At 40.0% G+C, this 27,249-nt stretch overlaps 1 protein-coding gene across 1 annotated transcript in view; it reads left to right on the top strand.

Moving 5' to 3' along the window:
- The window catches only part of OTC (ornithine transcarbamylase), a 77,878-nt gene that overhangs the window by 29,073 nt on the left and 21,556 nt on the right, over window positions 1-27,249 (top strand). Inside the window, exons 4-6 of the mRNA XM_005593294.5 lie at window positions 400-487; window positions 20,990-21,143; window positions 23,318-23,440. Of these exons, the coding sequence (XP_005593351.3) occupies window positions 400-487; window positions 20,990-21,143; window positions 23,318-23,440 (365 nt within the window). The remainder of the gene's footprint in view (window positions 1-399; window positions 488-20,989; window positions 21,144-23,317; window positions 23,441-27,249) is intronic.

Raw genomic sequence — 27,249 nt, forward strand, 5'->3', positions numbered from 1 at the left:
TGAACTTCTGACCTCAGGAGATCCACCCACCTCGACCTCCCAAAGTGCTGGGATTATAGGTATGAGCCACTGCACCCAGCCAGCTTTGTATGTTTTAGAGAACCAAAACCAGGGATAGCCCCAAAGAGGGAATGATGCTTCATTATTGTCACATCTTGAATAAGAGGGTGGAGAAATGGGCACACATATGAAGGAGAGTTAAGTACTTGAGCACAAAATTGTATCTACTTCCCTCAGCTCCTCATTTTGTTTTGCATGGGAATTCTCTATCAGAGAAGTTGGAGAGCTTTAAAGATTTTGACTTTTCAGTTGAGATTATGCCAATTCTTTGTAATTTTGTTTTCCACTTTAGCTCTTTTTTCCAAAATGATTCTTTTCTTTTCTTTTTTTTAATTGTAGGCTTTGCACTTCTGGGAGGACACCCTTGTTTTCTTACCACACAAGATATTCATTTGGGTGTGAATGAAAGTCTCACGGACACGGCCCGGTTTGTAAATATTTTCTTCTCTCCAAAGCCGATTTCAGAATCTGATGGATAAATTTCAGAAAGAAAACATGCTTCTCTTTAAATAATGGTTTTTCCCTCTGATTGTTCTGTTCTCCATTTTCCCTCTTTCCCTGATATTCGGAATGCCTCTCCCTCATCCTATGGTGGCCACTTTCCATGGGTTGAAATAATTTTTCTTGGCAATTTTTTGAAGAAGCTTCTGATCATAAAATTTCAAACTTATGGAAATCTTGAGTTCATCAAGTATGACTCTTAGATTTAACAGTTGAGGAGGAAATGAAGGTCCAGGGAAACTGACGTTCAGTGACTCATAACCAGTTACTATCAGACTAGGTAATCACATTGATAACTATTAATAACATTTATTGAGCATTTATTATGTGCCAGGTATTTTCCTAACTTGTTTAATCCTTATAACAACCCAAACAGATTGTCATAAAGAAGTGAAACAACTGAATTAGACACAGACTAGCTGCTGTAACACAAAATCTCAAATGTCAATGTGCTAACATAGTGCAGATGTTCCTGACTGGTAAAAGGGAAGAACAGGTTATTCATTTACATGGGTTATTCAGGGACACTGGCTGAGAGTGGTTCTACCATCTTCAACATGTGACCTCCGAGGTCAGTTTGGGTGTTAACATCCAGCCAGGACCAAGGAGAACAGAGCATGGAGAAGGCATACTTGTTTCAAAGCCGCCTTAGCAGGGAAGCAGGTGCAAACAGTTCCACTTATATTTCATTAGGAAGTACGAGTAGCTCACTCCCATCTAGATGAAGGGAGAAATGGGGAAAGACTCCTACCCACTATATTATAATGAAAGACTGAAGCATAGGCCTCCTGACTCCTCATGCAATGCTCTTACCACTACATCATGTCTGGCTAAAAAATCCAGAGCAAATATCTTTGTTAAAAGTTTTGCCCTCAAAAGAGAAGACGAATGATTCTTTTCCTGAAAATGATATGCGATAAAGTTATTTATTGAGATACCGTCTGCTTTTTATGGCAACCACCCTGGTATATACTAAAAAATTCACCTCATTTGACTTGCTGAAGAGATTTCAAATAACTCATCTTTAAACCTTTTAGGTATGTTATTTCAGAGGGGACAATGAAAGTATTAAGAAGTGTGATTAGCCTCTGGATTCTAGGGACAAAAGGAATAAAGGAACATAAAGTTTTTCTTTCAAATAATCTGCCACTGACTGGGATTATATTTGTCTAATAATTCTGCTTCCACGAAAGTGAAATATACTTTATTCAAAAGCAAATATTACAAGCTCATCAAGGGATGAAGCCAGAGACATATCCAAGCAAAGTTTCAGCGGGGATCCTCCATATAGGACCAGGTGAAAGATGGTGAATGAGTCGTATGTAAAGCACTGGTTGGAAGAGGGGTCAGTGGGAGGAACAGCTGAGTATCCAAAAAAGGAGGTGAGCAGTGCAGATTGGCAGTCAGAAGGAGGTCAGGGCCCAGAAATCAGTGCAGTGGGCAGGATCCCAAGAGCAAGAGACAAACAGCCAAGCATGGGCTGAAAATTGAGGATGGGTATAAACGTGCTCTTTTCTGGGCTTGCTGTCTACACAATTCTCACTGCAAATCCTCAGAGGAGTTCTACATAGATCCTTAGCAAAACAGCCTGCTTACAGATTTTTTTTTGTTGTTACAAGTTCCAAAATGATTGGGACATTTTGAGTCCATATAATTATTATAGTTCCATTGCTACATGAATACCTGGGTCCACAAAATGGAGTCCATATAATTCATTTTGATCATTTTATCTTATGCAAAACACTGAAAATAATAGCTACTCCTTAAAGAGTGTCTGCTGTGGACCTCTTTTGCTATTATCTCTAAATCTTTTAAAAAATCTTGCAAAGTAAGTATTATTGGCCTGGTTTTATAGATGAGGAAAGCATGGCTCAGAGAAGTTAATGGAGCTTAGAAGCTGACTAAGTCAGGGTTTAAATCAAGCTGTCTTTATTTTTTAAGGCTGTGTTGTTTTGATTACCCCATAATGCTTCTTCTATTCAGCCCACGAGAGGGGCAGTGAAACAAGTTATAGAAAATATTGGTCTGGGCGCGGTGGCTCATGCCTCTAATCCCAGTACTTTGGGAGGCCGAGGCAGGTAGATCATCTGAGTTCGGGAGTTCGAGACCAGCCTGACCAACATGGTGAAACCCTGTCTCTACTAAAAATACAAAAATTAGCTGGGTGTGGTGGCACATGCCTGTAATCCCAGCTACTCAGGAGGCTGAAGCAGGAGAATCGCTTGAACCCTGGAGGCGGAGGTTGCGGTGAGCCAAGATCGCACCATTGCACTCCAGCCTGGGCAAGAAGAACAAAACTCCATCTCAAAAGCAAAGAAAAAGAGAAAAGAAAACATTGACTTTCACGTCAAGAGGTCCCCATGACAACCCAGAGGTTTGATGATTCTCTAGGAGGGCTCACAGGACTCAGCATATAGTCATACTCATAGTTATGATTTATTACAATGAAAGTATACCAAGCACAATCAACAAAGGGTAAAGATAGAAGCAGGAAAATGAAAGAAGTTTCCGCTTTGTGGAGACAGTGACAGATTAGGTACTGAACATATTGCATTAAAGGTTGAACCTCTGAGTGCAAATGTTCACAAGCCATTGGAGATAAAGACCTTGAGTGAAGTTGAGAGCTGAAGAAATATAAGCTCAGTGGTAAAAATGAGCTCCATGGTCTCAATGTGGGAGAATTGCAGAAGGCTGTGCCATGAGAACAGGTGCAATTAGGGAGGGGGAGGAGGAAATCCTCAAGGTACAAAGAGAAGAAGGATAGTACAATATCGGAAGAGGCTGGGATGGGAGATGGGGGATGTCAGAAAAAGGAGTAGAGTAGCTATTGTAGAAATCTGACTTTCTTCCGTGTACCTCATTACTGCTTAATCTGCCAAAATATCTGACAAACAAGATATGCTGGGACTCAGAAATTCAATAAAGCTAAATTGAAGAAGACAAGAGAAATCCACCACTTTCTACCGATGCAGTTGAACAGGTGATGCAAGGAAGCGAACCTTAATGACATCTACCTTGCTGATACGCACCTTGTAACCCTCAGCAATCGCCTCCTTTGCTTTTTGTAGAAGTTTAACATTTTAAGGTGCAAAGGGATTGGAGGATGATTAAATGACATTGCTGGCCCTTTCAAATCAAAAGAATCGTGCATACCTGACACTGATTGACAGTGTTGCTTCTCCATCTGCTGGTCCAGGTGCTTTGAGGGCCTGGTCAAATAAAAAATGCCTGCACATTGGTGAAAGAAGAGCTTGAGGGAGAATATAGTGAGTGTAGCAACAGAAAGAAAAGAAAGAAAGAAAGAAAGAAAACCGGGCCAGTCTCTTGAAAGCTGTTAAATGCAATTTCCAAAGTGTCACTTATTTGTTCAAATGATTTAATTATTCATTTATTCAGAAATAGTTATTGAATGCCTCGTTTTTCTTCCTGACATTGTTTTAGCACTGAGAATAAAATGCTGATCAAGGCTGGGCGCGGTGGCTCACGTCTGTAATCCCAGCACTTTGGGAAGCCGAGGGGTGGGGGTGGGGGTGGGGGGGGTCACCTGAGGTCAGGAGTTCGAGACCAGCCTGGCCAACACGGCAAAACCCCATCTCTACTAAAAATACAAAAATTAGCCGAGTGTGGTGGCACATGTCTGTAATCCCAGCTACTCAGGAGGCTGAGGCAGGAGAATCACCTGAACCCTGGAGGTGAAGGTTGCAGTGAGTCGAGATTGAGCCACTGCACTCCAGCCTGGGCAACAGAGCGGGACTCTGTCTCAAAGAAATAAATAAAATAAAATGCTGATCAAGTCAAACAAGATTCTTGTTGGAGTGGAAATTACATTCTGGAGCAAGGAGGCTTTTGCTAAACAAATAAATAAAGCATGAATAGATGAGCAGGTTGAAATAAGTGCTACGATGAAGCTAAAGCAGGGTTATTTGTTGGTGGGGTGGGGGCTGCCTTAGATTGGGTGGTCAGGGAAGGCCTCTCTGAGGAGGTGACAGTTAAGAGCTCAATAAAATGACAGAGCCAGGTACACAATGCTGTGGGAAGAGCGTCACAGAAAGAACTGCTGATGCATCAGCCTAAGGCAGCAACAAGAGAGATGTGTTCAGGAACAAAAGGGAAGCCATTAATATTCTAAAATCTTCAAAGAAACATATTTTAAACCTGATTTTTTAAAAAGCACCTTACAGATTGGTCCTCAGTCTCACCCACCAAAGAAAGGAAAGATAAAATCAGAACAAGGAATAAAAATCCTAAATACACATTCAAAATACAATGTATTGTACAGCAGATCTTTAGAACTTATTTATGGCTGGGTGTGGTGGCTCACGCCTGTAATCCCAGCACTTTGAGAGGCCGGGGCAGACGGATCACCTGAGGTCAGGAGTTCGAGACCAGCCTGGCCAACATGGTGAAACTCCATCTCTACTAAAAATAAGATAAAACAAAATTCCTCTCGCCCATAGTCTCAGTTACTAAGGAGGCTGAGGCAGGAGAATCGCTTGAGCCCAGGAGGTGGAGGTTGCAGTGAGTTGAGATTGTGCCACTGCACTCCAACCTGGGCAACAGAGCAAGACTCTGTTAAAAAAAAGAAAAAAAAAAGCCAGTGTGGTGGCTCATGCCTGTAATCCCAGTACTTTGGGAGGCCGAGGTGGGCAGATCACAAGGTCAGGAGTTTGAGACCAGCCTGACCAACATGGCGAAACCCCATCTCTACTAAAAATAAAGTAAAATAAAATTCCGCTCGCCCGTAGTCCCAGTTACTAAGGAGGCTGAGGCAGGAGAATCGCTTGAGCCCAGGAGGTGGAGGTTGCAGTGAGCCGAGATCGTGCCACTGCACTCCAGCCTGGGCAACAGAGCAAGACTCCGTTAAAAAAAAAAAAAAAGCTGGTATGGTGGCTCACGCCTGTAATCCCAGCACTTTGGGAGGCTGAGGTGGGCGGATCACAAGGTCAGGAGTCTGAGACCAGCCTGACCAACATAGTGAAATCCCGTCTCTACTAAAAATACAAAAATTAGCCAGGCATGGTGACACATGCTTGTAATCCTGGCTACTCAGGAGGCTGAGGCAGGAGAATCACTTGAACCCAGGAGTTGGAGGTTGCAGTGAGCTGAGGTCACAGCACTGCACCCCAGCCTGGGTGACAGAGTGAGACTCTCTAAAAAAAAAAAAAAAAAATATATATATATATATATGTAACTTATTCATTCATCCTCTATAACTGAAATGCTTGTTGAACATCTATGCTCATTGCCCCCTACCCCCAACCCCTGGCAACCACCATTCTACTTTCTCCTTTTCTGTATTTGACTATTTTAATACTTCACATAGGTGGACTCATGCAATATTTGTCCTTCTGTGACTGGCTTATCTCACTTAGCATAATGTTCTCCATGTTCATTCGTGATATTGCATATGCTGGGATTTCCTTCTTTGTAAGGCTGAATGATATTTCATTGTAAATACATACCACATTTTCTTTATCCATTCATCTGTTGATGAATATTTAGGTTGTTTCCACATATTGCTATTGTGAATAGTGCTGCAAGGAACACAATAATACAAATATCTCTTCGAGTTTCTGATTTCAATTACTTTGGCTAAATACGCAGAAGGGGGCTCAATCATATGATAATTCTATGTTTAATTTTTTGAGGAACTTCCACACTGTTTTTCATAGTGGTGGCACCATTTTACATCACCACCAATGGTGCGGAAGGGTTCCAATTTTCCACATCCTTGTCAACACTTGTTATCTTTTGTCATTTCGATAATAGTCATCCTAACAGGTGTAAAGTGATATTGCACTGTGGTTTTAATTTGCATTTCCCTAATTGTTAGTAATATTGAGCACATTTTCATATACCTTTTAGCCACTCATATACCTTTTTTGGAGAAATATCTATTTAAGCCTTTTGCCTATTTTTTAAATTTTGACTTTTTTTGCTGTTAAATTGTAGGCATTCCTAATATTTTGGACATGAACCCCTTATGAGACACAGGTTTGCAAATATTTTCTCCCATTCTATAGGTTGCCTTTTCACTCTGTTGATAGTTTCTTTTGCTGTGCAGAAGCTTTTTAGATCTCATTTGAAGTATTATTACAATAAAAAGTCTCACATTTAGAGTTAAGTAAGATTTTAAAAATTAGATCATAATAAACAAGTATCCCAAAGAAGATCTGACAATTAAGGAGGGAAAAAAAATGTCTTGTTCTTTTCTTCCTTGTTACATAATAAAACCTATTCACTATACAGAATATTGTGGCTGAAATCTCCTTAGCTCGGTCTTAGTTGCATTTTGTATAATCTGAAGGTGACTGAAGGGGAGCACTGAGGTGGAGCTGTCCACTGATATTTTGGAGGAGCTGATGTGTTGGAGTCTCTAACACCACATGAGAAGGACTCACAGGGAGCAGCATACAGTGATACTCATGGCTAAGACTTATCACAACAAAAGACACAAAGCAAAATCAGTCAAGAAAAAAGGTGCATGAGGTAAAGTCTAGGGGAGACGAGGCACAAGCTTCCACAAGTGCCCTCCCAGTGGTGTCACACAGGATGTGCTTAATTTCCCCAGCAAACCAGTTCGCAAGGCTTTTACTGGGGCCTAGTTACAAAAGTGCCCTCTGCCTAGCGTGATCCCAAAATTCCAGATTCCAGAAGGAAAGCAGGTGTGCAGCATAAAACAAAGTGCATATACAAATAGTTTGGGCACAGTGAACCACCCTTATCAGTTCTGGGAATGGTGGGAACCCTCCTAAAGTCCAAGTTCCCAGATGCTAGTCAAGGGTCAGCCTTGTAAGCAGCCCTTTGAAGGACAGCCACCTCAAGGCTGCTGTGTTAGCTTTTTTCTACACAACCAGGCTCTCATCTCTCTTCTGAATTTTGCTCAATTTCTTTTACCTAGATGTACTGTAACTGGTAAGGGAGTGTATGTTATATCCATGGGAAGACAGCCTTAAGATTTGAGTTGTTTTCTTGCTTCAGTATGGATCCCTGGAGGCCTAGGTTCCCCTGGATAGAATCAGTCCCATTGCTCACATCCCTTTATTGAAGAGTCTCCCTTAGAAACTCTTTCTCACCCCCTAACATATCAGAAAACACAAAACATACACATAGATATTCAGTTAAGTTTATGTCAGAGGTGAGGGTATTTTCAGATTTTGTCAGTTACCAGGTGCTCTACTGGGGTTGTGAACTGGATATTCTTTTTCTTTTTCTTGCTCTGGGCTTGTCCTTTTAGATGTGACACTAGAAGTGACACCTTTGCATGACTGAGATCACTGATTTTTTAGAAGTTTTAAATCATATGGAATTTAGCAATAGCAAGTGGGGCATTATCACTCCAGTTTCAAGGCTTTCTGTTTCTTCTGTAATGACAGCTTTTCATGCCTAATGCTCTGCGTGTACTACTGAAAAGTGCATAATAGCTTCACAGTCGTTTGCCTTCTAATATTGTACTTAGCAATGCAGCTTCAGGAACCACGTGTATGAAAGGCTCCATTTAAAGCCAAATAATGTAACATTGTTCTACTCTAATTTCTTTCCCTATAGATGTAATTTACGTATGGTAGTGATTGCTAAAGTGTGTTTAGCTAATGTAAAACCAGTAGAAAAGAAAACGAATGTAGACCACTGTATTAGTTTCCTAGGGCCGCCACAACAAATTACTACAAACCTGGTGGCTTAGAACAACAGAAATTTATTTTCCCACAGTTCTGGAGGCTAGAAGTCCAAAATCAATGTTTCAACAGGACCACAATTCCCTTTCTGGTGCCTCTCAGTCATCCTTGGCATTCCTTGGCATCACCCCAAACTCTGCCTCCATCTTTGCCTGGGCTTCTCTGTGTATCCTCTCCTCTCTTCTTATAAGAATGTCTGTCATTGAATTTAGGACCTACCCTACTCCATATGACTTCATCTTAACTAATTACATCTGCAAATATTCTACTTCCGATGAAGCTCACATTCTGAGTTTCTAGGTAGACATGGATTTTGGGGAAACACCATTCAACCCACTACAACCACATATCCACATGTCCCTGTGACACCATAAAAGGGGTTTCCAATCATTGCTATTCTCAAATAATGAAAGTTATAGAGGGATTTGTGGATGAGGCCCAATCCTCAAGAGGAGTGAATCGTTGTCATGTTAAAAGGAATATTTCTTAAAAAAAAAAAAAAGCTGGAATACTGTTATTTATGTATTTATACCAATTATATCCAGACTGAAAAGGTTAAATGTTTTATAATTTTTGGTAAAATGTTTCAAAATATTGGTACCTAATGGGAAATATGTACCTCATGAGGTAGTAATAAATTGGTACTTAATGGGAAATATGATACTTCCATGAACCTTTACAGAGAACACAAGAACCCAGCAGGTATGAAAATTCTGTATTCTTGGGAAGAATGATGACAAAACCAGTCTCTCACAGCATGAGCAATGATATATTCTCTTAGAGGCAGTTTGCCGGAGCATCAAGGACAGGGCCTTCAAAGCAGAGGCACGTTTTGGTTCAATTCACAGCTCTACCACACACTAGCCCTTATGGTTTGGGCCAGATGCTTCTGAGTCTCAGGTTCCTCAGTTGCAAAATGGAGATACTTATACTTATCTTAATGCATTATATGAGGGTAAATGAGATCATGCTTGTAAAGGACAGGCACACAGAAGAAACTCAAGCAATGTTGGTTGAATCAAGTTACGATCTAACCCAATCTCAAGACAAGCACTGACTCAATTTTGGCTATATCTGTGGTTTTCCTAAACAGCTTACACTGACTCACTGAACTTCCATTAGCACATTTTGAAGAAGTTATTCTAAATGTCATTATACCCCGTTCATCTTTCTCTAAGGTCTTCAAACTTGGGATCTAACATTTAAATCAAAACAACCTGGCCATTATAGATCCTTCATTAATAAATTGAATATGGCAATTTTATTCAACATCTCTGGCTTTTTCCAACACCAGCCCATTTGACAAGAACTCATCTAGGTTTGCTGAGGGTATTATCCATCTTATTTCCTCATCATTCTTATGTTGATATAACTAAAATCATTATCTGAGTAGAGATGCCAGAGGGCTAGAATATTCTGTTTCCTAGAGGGAGACTCAGAGAGTTTATCTCATAACGAATTTACATTGGGGATAGAGATTAAGTTGGCTTAAGTCTCCTTTTGGGACTTGGCCGAATTTGACAAAAAATAAAATCAGAAACATCCATTTTTAAGTGATTACGGTGTTCTCAAGGATGTAATATGCACAACCAAAACGTCCTTCCTCTATCTCCCAGTCAGCTGTTCAACTGGTAAGAGTTATCAGTGAAAGAAACTGGAGTTTAGAGGGCATGCAGTCTGATTCGAACAAGGCAGGATGGAGACAAAAGAGGAAATGAATAACAGGACCCTATGAGAATACAACCTGTTTGCCTTTGGCTTTTGAGACACTTTCACCATGTTCCAATACTTTAGGAACAACTCAACTCCTAAGAGCACCAGGATTGCTGTATGATTGTTCATCTCATCAACATCCATGTTTGCTCATCAACATCCATGTTTGATCTGACCCAGCACACTACTTGTTTTTTATTTTTTAGTATTTGTTCACCCAACCACACTAACTCTGCACCAGCTTTTCCTGGCGTCATGAGGGGCTTTGTTTATTGTCTTTTTTTGTTTCATTTTGCTTTGTTTTGTTTCAGCCTTCAGGGTGTTTTCATTAATTCCTAAACAAGTTTCAATCTTATACCAAAAAAAAAAAAAAAAAAAACACCAAACAACAACAGAAACTAAGGGTTGGAAAGGATTTATTCATAGCGACCATCGTTTTCATGGAGAGAGTGACCATCACTCTCTCAAAATGGTCATTGAGCCCTGCATAAAAGTACCCAGTACTAAGGCACTCTTTACATACTCAGCTATTTTGTCTGATATCTATGTAGTCTGACTGTTCTCACCAAAAGTTTATACAATCTGAGAATTCTCTTCGAAATTGAGTTAGAATTGGTCTTGCTATGATTCTTCTCATTGTTCTTCCATTTTATTAGTATCTTTATAAACTCATTGGATGCTCATACATTTGAATGTTTCAATGTATTATAATTATTATTCTTATTAATTATCAAATTGTTCCATATTTGGTCAATGTCATCTTTGTTCAAGTTGGGTCATTTTGACCTAACTCCATCAGTCTTCGATAACTCCCTTGCTTTGCGGTGTGACAAGATGTTGCAGGCTCATCTTGTACATTTCTTTATCAAGACCAAGAATTAGCCATTGCTCTAAGAAGACTTGGGGTATTTTCAATTACTTTCAAAGTCATGCTTGGGAGAAATTTCCTTTCTTGAGTGGTATTTTGTCTGATTATTAAAATAATATTCCTTTTGATAGAATATACTAAGGAAGATTAAAAAAAAAAAAAAAAACAGAGCCACTGATACCACCATCATCCAGAAATAATGGATGAATAATGGATTTTATCTCTCAAACCATCTTTCCATTTAAAGTTTCATGCCGTGCCTTTCCTTTTTCTAAACAGTAGGAAAAGAGATGATGAATGAAACTAGACATTTTAAATATTTAGACAAAATAGGTTGAATACATATTTTAACTTGTTAATTATTTTTGAAAAATTCTAATATTGGCCATTAAATTTCCAGGGCAAACTGGTATATGTGGGAAACTTTAAATTTGAGTAATTTGGATTTTGCAAAAGCTTTTTTGCTACCATTGTTGGCTAATGCCAAAGATCGTCTGCAGAGCTGTAAGAATGTACTGGAAGGCAAGCAGAACTGTATGTATTAATAGAAATGAAAAGACGCCAAAATGAAAAGTCATTACAGAACCAGAGAGTATTTTTTAAACTTATCTACTTTTCATTTGTAACACGTATAATAAAACTCTTACAACATTTAAAGCTGGGGTTTTAGATTGATGGAGAGCTCTATAAATCCCAGATTACTATTAATGTGCTTGTAGTCCAGCTCTAGTTATAGGGTTGTCATTGTTTCCAGTGAAAAAGGTTTGTTTTCATTTTTTAAAGATCTTTAGTAGCCTGGAAGAATTAAAATGGTGATTTCTAGTAATTTTAAGCATGAAGTAGATATCAATGTCATTCACAAAATAATATGAACTAATTGTCTAGTTAAGTGTCTTTAATATCTTTGTTCCCCCAACTGAGTCCAATGTGAAAGTAACCTAGAAGCTGCTCCGTCTCAAACCCCATATCATTGGATTCCACCTTACTTGCAGCTCCTGAGGCTGAAAGAGGACTAAAGTGGCATTTTCTGCCAGGCTTTGTCATGCTCCCTTTTGCCCACAGGTTCTTTAATGTCCAAGGGGCTTTTTGTGCCTACAGGGATGTTCCACACCCTTTGTCCTTTGTTTACAGTCCAGTTTCATAACCTTATGAATTTGTCAAACATTTAGCATTTTTAAAACCTAAAATAATAAGCGTTCCTCAAAGCATGGCCACCAAGTCAACAGCATAAATAGCCTTTGGGAGCTTTTCAGAAATGCAAATTCTCGGGCCTCAACCCAGACCTCCTGAATCAGAAGCAGCTGGCTGTGTTTTACCAAGTCGTCCCGGTAATTCTGATGCCTGTTCAAGTTTTCGTTGCTTTAAATACTCACATACTACTTATACAACCAATAAATCAAATGTATATTAAGTGAACAAAACAAATCTCCTCAACCATTTACACATTGATTGCAAACTTAGTGAAATGCATTTAAACATTTAACTTAATCACAAGCCTAACATTTCAGATTTCCCTGCATTAAACATCTTACAAAGGAAAAAATACACGTAAAATACCATACCGATTACAGAGCCAATTATTTTTTTGACAACGTAACTGGGCACAAAGCTATTAATACCATAGATTTAATTTTGTTTTTTATTCTTAAATCTCCTTTTATTTTTACTTTTGTATGGTCCTGGAATTTAAACTTCTGTGCATTGCTGGGTTGTTGGGAATTCTACAAGAGACTCTTTATACTTTCTCAGGGTTTATGTCATTTTTCCAGACTGGAAAGAACAAACACATTGCCTCAGGAAGTCAGGGATACAGGTTAAGTGGATTACTGGCAAGTCACTTAATTTTGGTTGGTTAGTGGGAACTGATTGCTAAATTCAAGGTGACTTAAACTCAAGCTGCTGGCCACTAGACAATATCTTTTTATCACATAGTTTTTGCTTTTTGTCATGGAATCTACATTGGTTTCCCATTGCTGCTTTAACAAATTACCACACACTTAGTGGCTTAAAACAATACAAATATATTATCTTACAGGTCTGGAGGGCAGAAGTCTAACATGAGTATACAGGGCTGTGTTCCTTCTGGAGGCTCCAGAGGAGAATCCAATTCCTTGTCCATTCCAGCTTTCAAGGGCTGCCTATATCCTTGGGCTTGAGGCCCCCTTTCTCCGTCTTCAAACCCAGTGTCTTCATAGCTTCTCCTCTCATTTGTAACCTCCTGCCTCTCTCTTATTCTCTAGTGTTATATTGGGCCCACCCAGGGTACTCTCCCCATCTCAACATCATTAACTTATGAATATGAATCTGCAAAATTCCTTTTGTCAAGTAAAGCAATATATTCATTGATTCTGTAGTTTAGGACATCAACATCTTTGGGGACCATTATTTTGTCTACCACCTGACACTTTTTGTCAATATATTTCCCATTTTTACTGTGCATACACATATACACAATGCATTTTTAATTAGGCTTTACAATATATAATTTTATTGCCTGGTTTACAACTAAATATATTGTGAACATTTTCTTTTCTTTTATAACAGTTAAAATAATTGCATAGCTTGGAGAAAATATAGTTTACTAAGCAATCTTGTTGGGGAAATTTAGGTATAATTTTTTTTCCAAGGAGATTTCATTCTTTTTATAATGCTGTTAGCAAAAAGGAGAGTCTGTCTTGTATAACTTTCTGTAGATGATGGAAACTTGCCCTTCAATTTAGTCTTTTAACTTGCTTCTCTACATCCGCCTAATCATCAATCAAGTAATTCATTTTCTCTTTTCCTGTCCATCTCTCCCATTTGCTTCCTCCTTTTTACCGCATCTCGCTGGCACACATGCAGACAGATTTCTATTATCCCAGCGCTTTCTGATCCTTCCCTCCATCACCTCCCTTTAAAGAGGCTTTCTTTCATTTTAAAGAGACCATTTTAATTGATTTTGATCAACTCTGCTCAAAACTTTATCCTCAGGTTCACATTAGGATTAGCCTTTAATAATCTGAAGATATAATTCAATTGTTTAAAAGACCATCTTAATAAGACCTTGGTAGAGTTACATGTGTCAAGAAACATAGGACTTGGGCACAATGTACATACGGCTGACTTTCTTTTGAAAAAGGAAAGTAGTTTCTGAGGGGACGGCAGGGCAGAGGTAAGAAGTAATTGGTATGTTAAGGAAGTGAGGAAGTGTTAGGGACCATTATGGAAATTTTTTTTTTTTTTTTTTTTTTGAGACGGAGTCTCACTCTGTCACCCAGGCTAGAGTGCAATGGCGTGGTCTTGGCTCACTGCAACCTCTGCCTCCCTGGCTCAAGCGATTCTCCTGCCTCCGCCTCCTAAGTAACTGAGACTACAGTCGCATGCCACTACAACCAGCCAATTTTTGTATTTTTAGTAGAGACGGGGGTTTCACTATGTTGGCCAGGCTGGTCTCGAACTCCTGACCTTGTGATCTGCCTGCCTCGGCCTCCCAAAATTGTATTCATTATTTTAAGGCAACTAACAAATGATCTTCTTTCAGTTAGGACATTGGAGAAGCAGACTTTACTGGTCATGAAATTGCATGAGATCTAAAATTGTTATTTCTGGAAATAGGTGTCAGTTAATAGTAACTTTGTATGGAACGGCACATGCCAGCTAGCATAAAAGTGGTACATGTAGATGGTAGTATTCCAGAGTCCTGAGAGCCATGAGGTGCTCATCCATCACAAGACCATCACAACCAGGTAGAAATGCCTCAGGAAAGCCGTGGGGTTGGCCATGCCAGTATTTACACATAAATACTTCTTGGGCAGCCAGGTGTCATGGTGCACAGACTCACAGCTCTCTCTGCACACAACAAGGTCACAGTTCCATCCATAGGAGGAAGGGCAGACACGAAAGCACCCCAGCGTGTAGGTTCCCCCATTTAGACAGCAGGTTCTGTTTTGTTCCTTACTGTCCTTTATCCCCATGGATGGCACAAACTGTGAGACAAGGACGAATTGCAGGCTCCTCCTGGGGCTGAGTGCTGTCCCCTTGAAAGCCAAGTCTCCGGCCGGGCGCGGTGGCTCAAGCCTGTAATCCCAGCACTTTGGGAGGCCGAGACGGGTGGATCACGAGGTCGGGAGATCGAGACCATCCTGGCTAACATGGTGAAACCCCGTCTCTACTAAAAAATACAAAAAACTAGCCGGGCGAGGTGGCGGGCGCCTGTAGTCCCAGCTACTCGGAAGGCTGAGGCAGGAGAATGGCGTAAACCTGGGAGGCGGAGCTTGCAGTGAGCTGAGATCCGGCCACTGCACTCCAGCCTGGGCAGCAGAGCGAGACTCCGTCTCAAAAAAAAAAAAAAAAAAAAAAAAAAGAAAGCCAAGTCTCCCTGACATAGACATGCAAGATATGGTGGCCCAACCTGACCAACTAATTCCAGTTCAAATGCTTTTGAAATGGCCACAATCAAAATTACACTCTGTCATTGTCCCCTGGAGTGCAACACAACCTCTGCCTCCCAGGTTCAAGTGATTCTCCTGCCTCAACCTTCCGAGTAGCTGGGATTATAGGCATGTGCCACCATGCCTGGCTAATTTGTGTGTGTGTGTGTGTGTATTTTTAGCAGAAATGGGGTTTCACTATGTTAGCCAGGCTGGTCTCGAACTCCTGGCCTCAGTTGATCCGCCTGCCTCGGCCTCCCAAAGTGCTGGGATTACAGGTGTGAGCCACTGCGCCCCGCCATGGATTCTGATTTTTAAAGAAATTTAGAAGATTTAAGTTTTATTTGTCTGTTTTTAATCTCTGGCATCACATGACCCATTGCAATATTTAATAATATATTAACCTGGCCTGGTTTCAATATTTAAAAACATTGACCTTTCTTATTGGCATTGTGTTGTAATTAATTAGTTAAAAAATCATCAAAAGATTTCACTTCCAGAGAAACAGAAAAGTGAATCTTAAAATTTAGACTTCTTAGCCAAGTGCGGTGACTCACGCCTGTAATCCCAACACTTTGAGAGGCTGAGGTGGGCGATCACCTGAGGTCAGGAGTTTGAGACCAGCCAGGCCAACATGGTGAAATCCCGTCTCTACTAATAATACAAAAAGTAGCCAGGCGTGGTGTCGCATGCCTGTAATCCAAGCTACTCGGTAGATTGAGGCCGGAGAATTGCTTGAACCTGGGAGGCAGAGGTTGCAGTGAGCTGAGAGAGCGCCACTGCACTCCAGCCTGGGTGACAGAGCGAGACTCCGTCTGGGAAAAAAAAAAAATTGACTTATTTTTATGGACATTTAACTAAGTTGGTATTTTGGAGCAAATGGTTATTATTGTTTTCCTCATTGGAAATTGCATATGTGACTGGTGCTAGCTAACCTCTGGACTCCTTTTCCAGTTCACTTATATATATAACACCACAAATGCCGCTGAGGCCTATTTTTTCATGGTACGGTTTCTACTATTTCTTGCAATAATTTGGCTTACAAATTATGTTAGTTATTTGTGGCTTATGCAGATAAAAACAATACATATCTATACTATATGAACAGAAATATACTTAACAAAACCCCACAAATATCTATCTATAGTTATAGCTATGTATAAACACTTTCCTACTTAAGTAAATAAATTTAAATGTACATAATATTCACTCTTCTTTGATATTACTATCATAATTTTGTACATTTTATTTACATTAACTTTTTTCTTATGTGCATCACGTCCCTTTAGAAGCATAATTTATTTCATTTCATGATCTTTGTTACTACAAATGATCACAACTTGAAAAATGGGAGCTCCTTTAAGTTGACTGTTTTTCCTTTCGGCAGTGTCCCTGCCATTTAGAAAACAAATCACTCTTGTTTCCTGGCAACAACAAAATGTTACAGACCTATTCTGATTTTATTCTGCCCAATAACATGAAATTGACTATCCTCTAGTGGTTTCTGGTTCTTTTTTTAAATAGAACAATATTAGAGACAAAAATCTGGTCACTAGGGATGTTTACAAGTGTCAAGTGGGGAAAGAGTACAGCTATTACTGCTGCTTTGGGACTTCTCTTGGTAGTGACTGCGCTTAAAGAAAATACTTCTTGGCCGGGCGCGGTGGCTCAAGCCTGTAATCCCAGCACTTTGGGAGGCCAAGACGGGCGGATCACGAGGTCAGGAGATCGAGACCATCCTGGCTAACCCAGTGAAACCCCATCTCTACTAAAAAATACAAAAAACTAACCGGGCGAGGTGGCGGGCGCCTGTAGTCCCAGCTACTCTGGAGGCTGAGGCAGGAGAATGGCGTAAACCCGGGAGGCGGAGCTTGCAGTGAGCTGAGATCCGGCCACTGCACTCCAGTTTGGGCGACAGAGCGAGACTCCGTCTCAAAAAAAAAAAAAAAAAAGAAAATACTTCTTTTATAAGTGTGTAAAATATTGTTCTTTCCAGTATAGCTTATCATATCGTTATCCCTTATTTTTCTTATTGTATGAGATTTCAGCAATTACTAAGAGTTTCTTCCTCTACATTGATGCACTGTGTCACCCAGCAGCACCGTAGCCCGCTTTCCTCCTACCTCCTCTCTGACTCTCTGTTTTCTGGGACAATGGTTCTCAGCCTAGTTTTCATATTGGAGCAGCTTGGGGAGCTTTAAAAATGTTGATATGGGTCCCACTATCATAGCTTCTGATTTAACCTTCCAAAAAGCAGAATATGGTGTCAGGATTTTGTAAAAGCTCCATAGGTGATACTAAGGTGCAGCCAAAGTAAAGAACCTCTGTTCTAGAAAAGTGTTGCAACCTGAATAAAACCAACCAGGCACAGTCCCATGAAATTACACCACAGAGGTTCCAGGGATATCAGCTTGACATTATAAACAGAGAAATTAAATGAATGCTTATCTTTTGACTGCTTTGCTTCAGGAGCTTTGGGGATGGGGACTTGTTAAAGAGGAAAACACATCTGCCTTTTTTTCAATCTTCTTGAAAGACTCATGTGTACAGGTCGTTGACTTCTCCAATTGCTCCACTAGCATTTCTGTCTTTCAGCCTCATCTTCCTCACTCTTTCCTAACCTTGCTCTAATTACTTCAAGATTTTAAAAGGCCTTGATTTCTTCATCTCTGAGGTTAAGATAATGTCTGCATGTGACACACACTAAATCTAGTAAAATTCAACAACGTATTGTAAAGTTCGAAAAAACCATAACAAGTTGGCAGTCAAGGGTCCTAGCTGCCTAAAAGGATTTGAGAAGCTATAACAGAAGTCAAATGTGCTTCTCTGGCTATGAGATTCCAGAAGGTCAACTGCAATGTTAATCCACATTTTTCTTATCCTTTTTTTTATCCTGTCTGTACACACTTTAGGGAGTGCTACATGTTTAAAGAAGTCTGAAGTATGACCTCTAGGATTAAACACTCCTCTGCCCCCACGCTCTGCTTCTCTCTCTCTCTTTCTTGGGGTTTTAGGCATCATAAAATTAATGAATTCATCTGATATAGGGAATTGATAGTTGATTATAATTATAGACCTTATTGACATATCTACCTCCACTTAAGTTACTTTTCCATGATGGAAGCCTGCATTCTTATCGTATGAAAAACAGAATGTCTGTTTTAGTAAGAGGACAAAGGCCTAGGACCTACTCTATTTCTGTGTAATCTATTAGTATTAGTTCTTCACTTAGTTCCCATACACACCCAAGTCTGGGAACCATTGTCTTAGGGCATCGAATAAGGAAGGGTAGTTGCTTCTCTAATGAGAAGGGCCTTAACAGAAGATGGTGAATTATTCTTTGCTCAGAGGAGTTTAGCTGCCTTTTTCCCTCAATTCCCTCCCTGCTAAGGATATTATAGATAGAGTCTTCTGTTTTTGTGGGCTGCCATCTCAGAAGCTTTGTCTACTCTTGATGTATTGCCTGGTTAGGATTTTAAGAAAATAATAGATGATGCTTTCAAAAATATGGCGGTCTCAATTCCCTCTTTCTTAGGAGTCTCAAACTTTAATATGCAAATGAATCCTTGTTAAAATGGATATTGTTGTTAAAATGTTAATCCTTGTTAAATGAATCCTTGTTAAAATGTTAATATGCAAATGAATCCTTGTTAAACCTTGTTAAAATGCAGATTCTGCTCCAGTAAATCTGGGTGGGACCTGAAATTCTGAAGATCTAATATGCTCTCAGATGATGCTGATGTTGCTACTCTGAGGAGCAAGGTGCTAGCTTTGGTTCTCAGCTTTGGCAGCATGTTAGAATATAGTAGGAATATTTTAAAAAATAATGATCCCTAGGTCTCACTCCTAGAGATTTTGATTTTTCTGACTTAATTGATAGAGAATATGGCCTGGGCATCAAGAGTTTAAAAAACTCTCCAAGTGGCCAGGTGCAGTGGCTCACGCCTGTAATCCCAGCACTTTGCAAGGCCGAGGCGGGCGGATCACCTGAGGTCAGGAGTTTGAGACCAGCTTGGCCAACATGACGAAACACCATCTCTACTAAAAATACAAAAATTAGCTGGGTGTGGTGGAGAGCCTGTAATCCTAGCTACTTGGGAGGCTAAGGTAGGAGAATCGATTGAACCTGGGAGGAGGGGATTGCAGTGAGTTGAGATCACGCCACTGCACTCCAGCCTGGGAGACAGAGTGAGACTCCAACTCAAAAACAAACCAACACTCTCCGAGTGACTTTCATGTGCAGCAAAATTTGAAAACCCCTTGTCTTAGTCCACCATCAAAAGTTAACCAATATCACATGTTTTTTGTTTTGTTTTTTGGTTTTTATTTTTTGTAAAATGGATCTTTTATTCACTCCTCATGCTATAAAATACAGTGTGCTTAGATAGTTCAAAGCAGTGGTTTACAAATCTCTATCCTCACTGACCCTGGTGTGGAGAAACTTCCATCAGAAGTGGTGAAATAAGAAAAATAAGGATAAGAATTATATAGTGAATTTCATAAAACTCAAATAATTCATTTCAAGATTATTCTTTGAAATTGTCTTTCACACCTTTTTGATGTTAAAAATATCCTTTGTAAATTAAATTAAGGTAGGAACATAGTATACCTGTTTATTTGCTTTTCTCATGCTCTTAATTTGGTAAATAAAGAGTTGCAAATCTTATGTTGATCTCCACATATTTTTGGAAATTTTGCTGGTTCATGAAATTTGAAAATCTGGGAGCCATGGGCATGATAAATCCATTAAAAATTAGAAAAAATCTGATCTGTAAGTCTAGAAAAATATTGTTATAGAAATATAGTTTTTAATCTTTGATCCTGTAATCCCTGGGGCCAAGCAGTCCTTGAATTTTGTAGGCACCAGAGTTTATTGCTTTCTGTGTCAGTTCAGGTCCACTAAGAAGCAGACTCCAAGAAGCAATTAGACTTGCAAGAGATTTATTGAGGGAAACACCAAGAAACAAAATGAGAGAGGAAGCAGGAATGGGCCAAGAGGGCCTTCAGACAGGGAGGCAGGTCTGACCCCTGTGGGAAGGAAGGATGGGTGGGTAGGGAGAGCCTCATCCAGTAGTGCAGCTCTGAGAAAGTCTCAGCCAGGCTGATGGGGAGCCCCAGAGCACAGACTGCCCATCAGAGGGGTCCCCTGTCAGGAAGGAATGGCCCAGCACTATTCTCCCCACCGTGTTCTGTCATCAGTTTGGAACAGCCTAGGGAGGGTGGCCTTAGCAGGAATGCTGCAGGGCATCCAAAGGTGTAGCAGCTAGAGTGTCAGCCAATGGCTCTCTTCAAGCAAGTTCTCTTCTGTAGGGCGATCTGTGTGTGCATTTCCATGGCTGCCACACTGGGACTTGCAATTCCACAGTGAAAATGTATCTTTTTTCTGTTGGATGATGTAAAAGAAAATTAGCCATATGGCAGGTCATTAATGTTTCTCTGTATATCTTGCTTTTGGTCTTGTCCCTTTTAACCAATGGCCATTTATCAATTATAATTCATCATTATGTCTGCTGGGCCCACAATTATCTCCATAAAAAATGTAAAATCGCTGGTCACTGGATAAGTTGTGGAAGGTAGAACATCTGGCTTATGTAATGAATACATGTTTAGTATTACCTTTTAAACCTGTAATGTTGGTAGTTTTTTTCACGTAGTAAAAATTCTATTTGTTAGTATTTCTTGTTATTATTTCTTATCTTATATTAAATAAGGCATTATTAAGCATCATTAACTTAGGTTATCTTTTTCTTGGTTTGCCACAGTGTATTGTCTAGCATGACAGATGCAGTATTGGCTCGAGTGTATAAACAATCAGATTTGGACACCCTGGCTAAAGAAGCATCCATCCCAATTATCAATGGGCTGTCAGATTTGTACCATCCTATCCAGATCCTGGCTGATTACCTCACGCTCCAGGTTGGTTTATTTATTTGTCTTACAAAAGAGAAAAATCAACAAATAATTCCTGACTTGCTCTAAGTGAAACCGTTTACTTAAATCATGGCATTGGGGTTTTATTTTCAAATACCAGCTTGACAAAGAATTATAGCTTATGTGTACATTTTCTGGGGAAAACAGGGCATTGTTAAAAACAGACTCTAAGATCCTTCTGCACTCAACCCTATTCCCAAACTCTTTTAGCCCGTATCTCATCTTCTGTTCTGTCAATCCCTTTGATTTCGGTGCCATATTTAACACAATGAATGAATGGAGAACACTGGAGCATACAACATGGACAAGCCGTATGTGATTCTATAGACATCAGAGTCTGTGGCTTGGGAGTGAAGACTGGTGGAGTGTGCTTTGAATATTCAAAACGGCCAGTTACTAAGTCACTCTGGGAGAGGGGGCCACTCTCTATCATTTTAATAAACTGGTTGTTTAAAAGTAGGTTTAAGAATATGCAGAATTTATAGAATTGGAGCTCAAATTTAGCCATTCTAGTCCTCCCAAATTAGGAACTTGAATAACTTTGAAAGATTTCCCTTGTTTGGTTTGCCACAGCCAATCTACATGGTATTGCCTCTGGAAATCCTAACAGCCATGGTTTCTATGTCTATGGATGACTGAGGAGACAAGATAAACTGGATAGTTCCATCTTCTTCCACATTTGAATAAACTACACACATTTAAATGTGAGGTTAAGCTCAAAATAAAACACTTTGGACATGAGGATGAGATCCATGCAGAGAAGATGATATAATTATGTCAGATACCAAAGTGACTGTCTGGGCCTGTGGCTTTACATATACACCAGATAATTTAATGCTTCCCCCTGGGGCTTTATCATTCATTACTAGATTATAAATTCATTGAGGGAAAATGAGCTGTCCTGTTCATCATAATGTCCCCTGCAGGACCTCGTGCAATGCCTTCATATAGGAGATACTTAACGTAGGAGCTGAATGAATAAATAGCAGCTTGTTAAGAGCATGGAATAGAAATCAGATGGATCTGGAATTAAATTCCAGCTTAGCTAACTAATAGTTCTGTGATCTCCAAATTGCTTAGCCTTTCTCTTTTTTAATCTTTTAAAATATATAAAATATATGAAACCTACAGACACTTCAAGAAAATAAAACAAACGTTCACGTGTTCACACAGTTTTGTCAATTTTTAACGTGATGGAGTAGTTACTTTATAATTCTTTGCTGTTTTTCAATAAAACATTACAGATAGAGTTGAAGCCCACCACGTGACTCTGCCTGATCTCATTTTCTTCCCTTCCACAAATATATTATTATCCCGATATTAGTATCTTTACACATATCTATAGCCATAAACAACCAACAGTATTATTATTATTTGAGACAGAGACTCACTCTGTCACCCAGACTGGAGTACAGCGGGATGATCTTGGCTCACGGCAACCTCCGCCTCCCAGGTTCAAGTGATTCTCGTGCCTCAGCCTCCGTAGTAGCTGGGATTACAAGTGTGTGCCACGTCTGGCTAATTTTTGTATTTTTAGTAGACATGGGGTTTCACCACATTGACCAGGCTGGTCTTGAACTTCTGACCTCTGGTGATCCACCCACCTCGGTCTCCCAAAGTGCTGGGATTACAGGCATGAGCCGCCACACCTGGCCAACTAACAGTATTATTGAGCATCTTTGTCAACTTCATATAATAGGAACATGCTCTGAGCCACCATGCTACACTGTTCCAGGTATTCTGTATTTCCCCTTTCTCATACCAAAGAATTTCAGCTCCATAAAAGCAGTGATTTGTGTCTCTTTTGTTTATTGTTATATCTCCAGGGCCAAGGACAGTGTCTCAGTGTCTGGACATTAAAGGTGCTCATTTGTATCCAATGAATGAATATAACTAAGATTCAGATTTGAAATGTATGAAACTCTTAGTCTCTGTACAAGTTCATATGATGCCTTGGTTTAAGATATTAAGACATTTTACCATGTTTTTGTGATTGTACATTCATCTTATTGAATTGCTCTGTGTAATGCAAAAAAATTGGGAATTCATTCCTTCTAATAAGGCACTAATATTGAGATTAAGACTATTTTAACCTTAATAATTGCTACGCACAAGCGAATTTACTCCTGGATTTCATCTCCTTCATCCCTTGCTTTTAGGAACACTATAGCTCTCTGAAAGGTCTTACCCTCAGCTGGATCGGGGATGGGAACAATATCCTGCACTCCATCATGATGAGCGCAGCGAAATTCGGGATGCACCTTCAGGCAGCTACTCCAAAGGTAGGGAAACTTTTTGCCTTGAAACTAACCCCTCTCTTAAATCATCCTCAGATGCAATTACCCAGTGACAAAAAAGCTTTCTTCTATTTAAGTATAGCACAGGTGAGGCCACAAAATTTAGGTTACGTTACTAGCCCTACTATTAAATAGCTATCTGGCCTCTTGAGAGTCCAATTTCCGATCTCTACAATAAGAGATAGTCTTGGCTGATGCCTTTTATTCTATGAGTCAGTGTTGAAAGCATGTCTGAATTATCCCTTTGAATACCCTGCTGTAGGCCATTATGATGACTGGCATCGTGCATTACCACCACGAAGGCTGAAGAAAGCAATAAAATTCAGGCAGCATAGAATTCTCAACCCATGGGAATGATACTGTCATTTTTCTAATACTGTAATTTGGTAGAAAAATGTAAATTCAATGTGAGGATCACAGTGATGGCATACACATCAGCTTAGTATTTCAAAACTCAACTCTGGGGGCCTTTTGGCTTATAAAATTTGAGCCCCACGTGGCTATGAAAATGACCCTTGCATACCTCCTACCTTGCTGCTATCTCTCACAGCATGTGTGGAATACATGACTTCTTTCATAGGCCCAATGTAACCCTTTTGATACACAAGAAACTGGTAATAATTGTTGCCTCTGAGGAGGGGAACTGGGAGGCTTGAGGATAGAGGTAGGAGGGAGACTTTATTTTCACCATACAGTCATGTATGGCTTCATAACAGGGATACGTTCTGAGAAATGGGTCCTTCGGTGACTTTGTCGTTGTGGGAACATCATACAGTGTACTTACACAAACGTAGATGGTAGATATTTTTATTTATCTATATTCTTTCACATGGTGAAATAAATGTTCCAGCACCATTACTAAATATCAGCCTTAGGCCAGGTTCCCCACAAGCACACCACTGTGGGGATTTGTGTACAGATGATTCATTAAGGAAGTACTCCCAAGGGAGATCCCTAAGGGATTAGAGGGAGCAGGACAGGGAAAGGGAAGAATCTAAGCAAGGATGCCATTTACAGTGACCAACCATCCCGATTTGCCCAAGATCAAGAGATTTCTGGGGACATGGGGTTTGGGGTGCTAAAATTGAGAGTCCGGGCAAACCAAGGTGATTTGGTCAGCCTAGTCCCATGTCATGCACAGTCCCACAGAAAGCAGCTTCAGTCTGATCTCACAGGTGAGCTCTGGAGTGTAAGTTATGCCCTAAAGTTATCCCAGCATTGGTCAAGGGCAGCAGAAGAGGTGGAGTGGTAAATCCCCTGGCACTTTTGATGGGAAAAGCAGCCTGGTAGCCAGAGAGCTGTCCCCTGAAGACGAACTACAAGCACTAGGTGTTAAAAACACTGAAACTGGGGGAGGGAGCAGAAGCCATGAAAAGGGATCTCCTGGGTGCCTCTGAATAGAGCACCAGCATCATCTGCTGCATCCGGCCAAAACAAAACTAGACACCAACAAATGCTTTCACCAGGTGTTTTTATTCTTGCTGTCTTGGATTTTTAGGGCTGCCGTAACAAATTACTACAAACTGCACGGCTTAAAACAATAAAAATTTACTCTTTCACAGTTTTGGAGACTAGAAGTTTGATTAAGGCGTTGACAGGCCACACTCCCTGGGAAGCCTCTCAGGGAGGATCATTTTTTGCCTCTTCCTGCTTCTAGTAGCCCCAGGCGTTCCTTGGCTTATGGGTGCATCTCTCTAATCTCTGCTTCCATCACTTTACCTCTGCGTCTGTGTCTCTCTGTACAAATCCCCCCTCTTCTTATAGGGACACCAGCCATATTAAATTTAGGCCCACTTTTATCAAGTATGACCTCATCTTCACTAATTACATCTGGAAAGACTATTTCCACATAAGGTCACATTCTGAGGTTCTGGGTGGGCGTGAATTTTGAAGAACACTATTCAACCAAGTACACTTGCCATAGAAAAAATTTCCACTGCATGCAGTGGAAGTCATCCTATTATAGTAAATTTGCGGGACTCAGAGAGATGATCCTTACAACAGATAATTCTCCTCTTTTATTCAGCGTGAACTGAAATAAGGGTCAGATCCGATATGTGCTTAAGGTGGCTTTTATTCACTTTATGGGAAGGGTGAGTACACTCTCCATACAAAGCTAGTTTGAAGAAAGGCTCTATATTAATGCAAACTCTTATTGCATTTGGTTCCCACAGATGAAACATACATTAACAATAATTGTTCGCTGGTATAAAGATCTTTTGGAAGGCTTCATTCTGTTGAAGAAATATATGGTTTAAACATTTTATTGTATGACAAAGATGTTTTATTAACATCAAAGGAAAAAATTCTAATATTACAGAGTAATTGCAGTATTGTTCTTATGCAGAAACTCATTTAAATGATAAAGGGTACTAAAACCTGGTTAAACCTTGGTGGGAGTAAGAGTTTTGCAAAGTCTCCTGGAAAGTCTGATAGTGCAAAAGTCGTTCCATCAATTTGTAAGTCTTCAGTTGTTAGCAGACCTATTTCCTTTAAAGATAAAGCTAGGAGATTTATTGTAAATTTTAGAAACACTGAAACGTTTCCAAGGCCATGATTAATCTATTTTCCCGTTCTTTAACCAAGAATAACTTACATGTTCAAGAAAAAATAATTTTGTCCATGATTGTAAAATTGCTCCATAAACTATCAATAGTAATGATTTTAACATTGTTCTAAGTGAATACTTAGACTGAACTGGGTGTGTTAATCACCTTCTTTGTCTGGTTTTAAAATTTATGTAAAGGCTAGTGAGTGATTTAGTATTGAAAGCTGAGATGTGAGTGAAGAATTCCTCTCTGTATTCTAAGTCATGCCACAGTGCATGCAAGGTTGGGTGATTTTCTAATTTCCAAACCTCTCTGTTGGTTCTCTAAGTACTTATTGATTCATTTTCTAAGAATTATTATACTTAGGGAGTATAAAACCTACTCTCCAAAGGGAAGGCTAAATTTTCAGGGTAGGAGGCACCTGGGGTAATATCCAAGTCTCTTCATTTATGTTTACCAGTATGGCTGTTCACAACATTAGTTGCTAAATTAGCTAGCCTTTATTAATTACTTTCCCCAAATCTCTATAAACAAGGCCCCAGAATTAATCGCTACATGAGGGTAGAAAAGCTGCTAAAATGTCAGCAGGCATCTTCATCAACCTCTGAGTAGTTTCTTCTTTCAAGAATGCTTTAACAGAAGAAGAAACTATGGTAGACAATCATGTGCAAATAAACACAATTTCACAAATAAACCTAGACATGCCTGTCACTGGTTGGGTTTCTTGGGAAGCAGACTCAGAGTTTAGCGTGCGGGACAGGCAGGATGCTTATTAGCATTTGCCCTTGAAATCAACAACTGTGGAAAGGAAGAGAAGGAAGCAGGAGTAAGAAGCGGGAGAAGCTGAGTTGCGATGCAGGCCCAACAACAGCCTTGGCTGATCTTATGGAAAGTTCTGGATCTGAGATGTCCGTTCAGCTGTCTGAAGTTGGGCATAGGGGGTCAGGTTTTCTTACCCTCCTGTCAATCAGCCATTGAATGTGGGTTGCCCCGAAAGGGTGTGTGACCTTGGGTGCGGCTGCTCTCTGCAGCTGAGGCAGTGCCCAAAGGGGGCTGACAGCTGAAAGCCATCTTCTGGCAGCACTCCCAGCAGCTGGGGGAATAAGTCCTTTATTCATGATTATTCATGGAGGGGGATCTGGGGAGCAGACCACAGCATTCACCACAATGCCTCAGTGAAAAGTGATAAAAGTCAACTCGTAATCAATGCTAAGAACTTGGGAAAATGAGAAGGATAGAGGAAGG

The sequence above is a fragment of the Macaca fascicularis genome, chromosome X (genome assembly GCF_037993035.2).
Source record: "Macaca fascicularis isolate 582-1 chromosome X, T2T-MFA8v1.1".
Classification (NCBI taxonomy): Eukaryota; Metazoa; Chordata; class Mammalia; order Primates; family Cercopithecidae; genus Macaca; species Macaca fascicularis.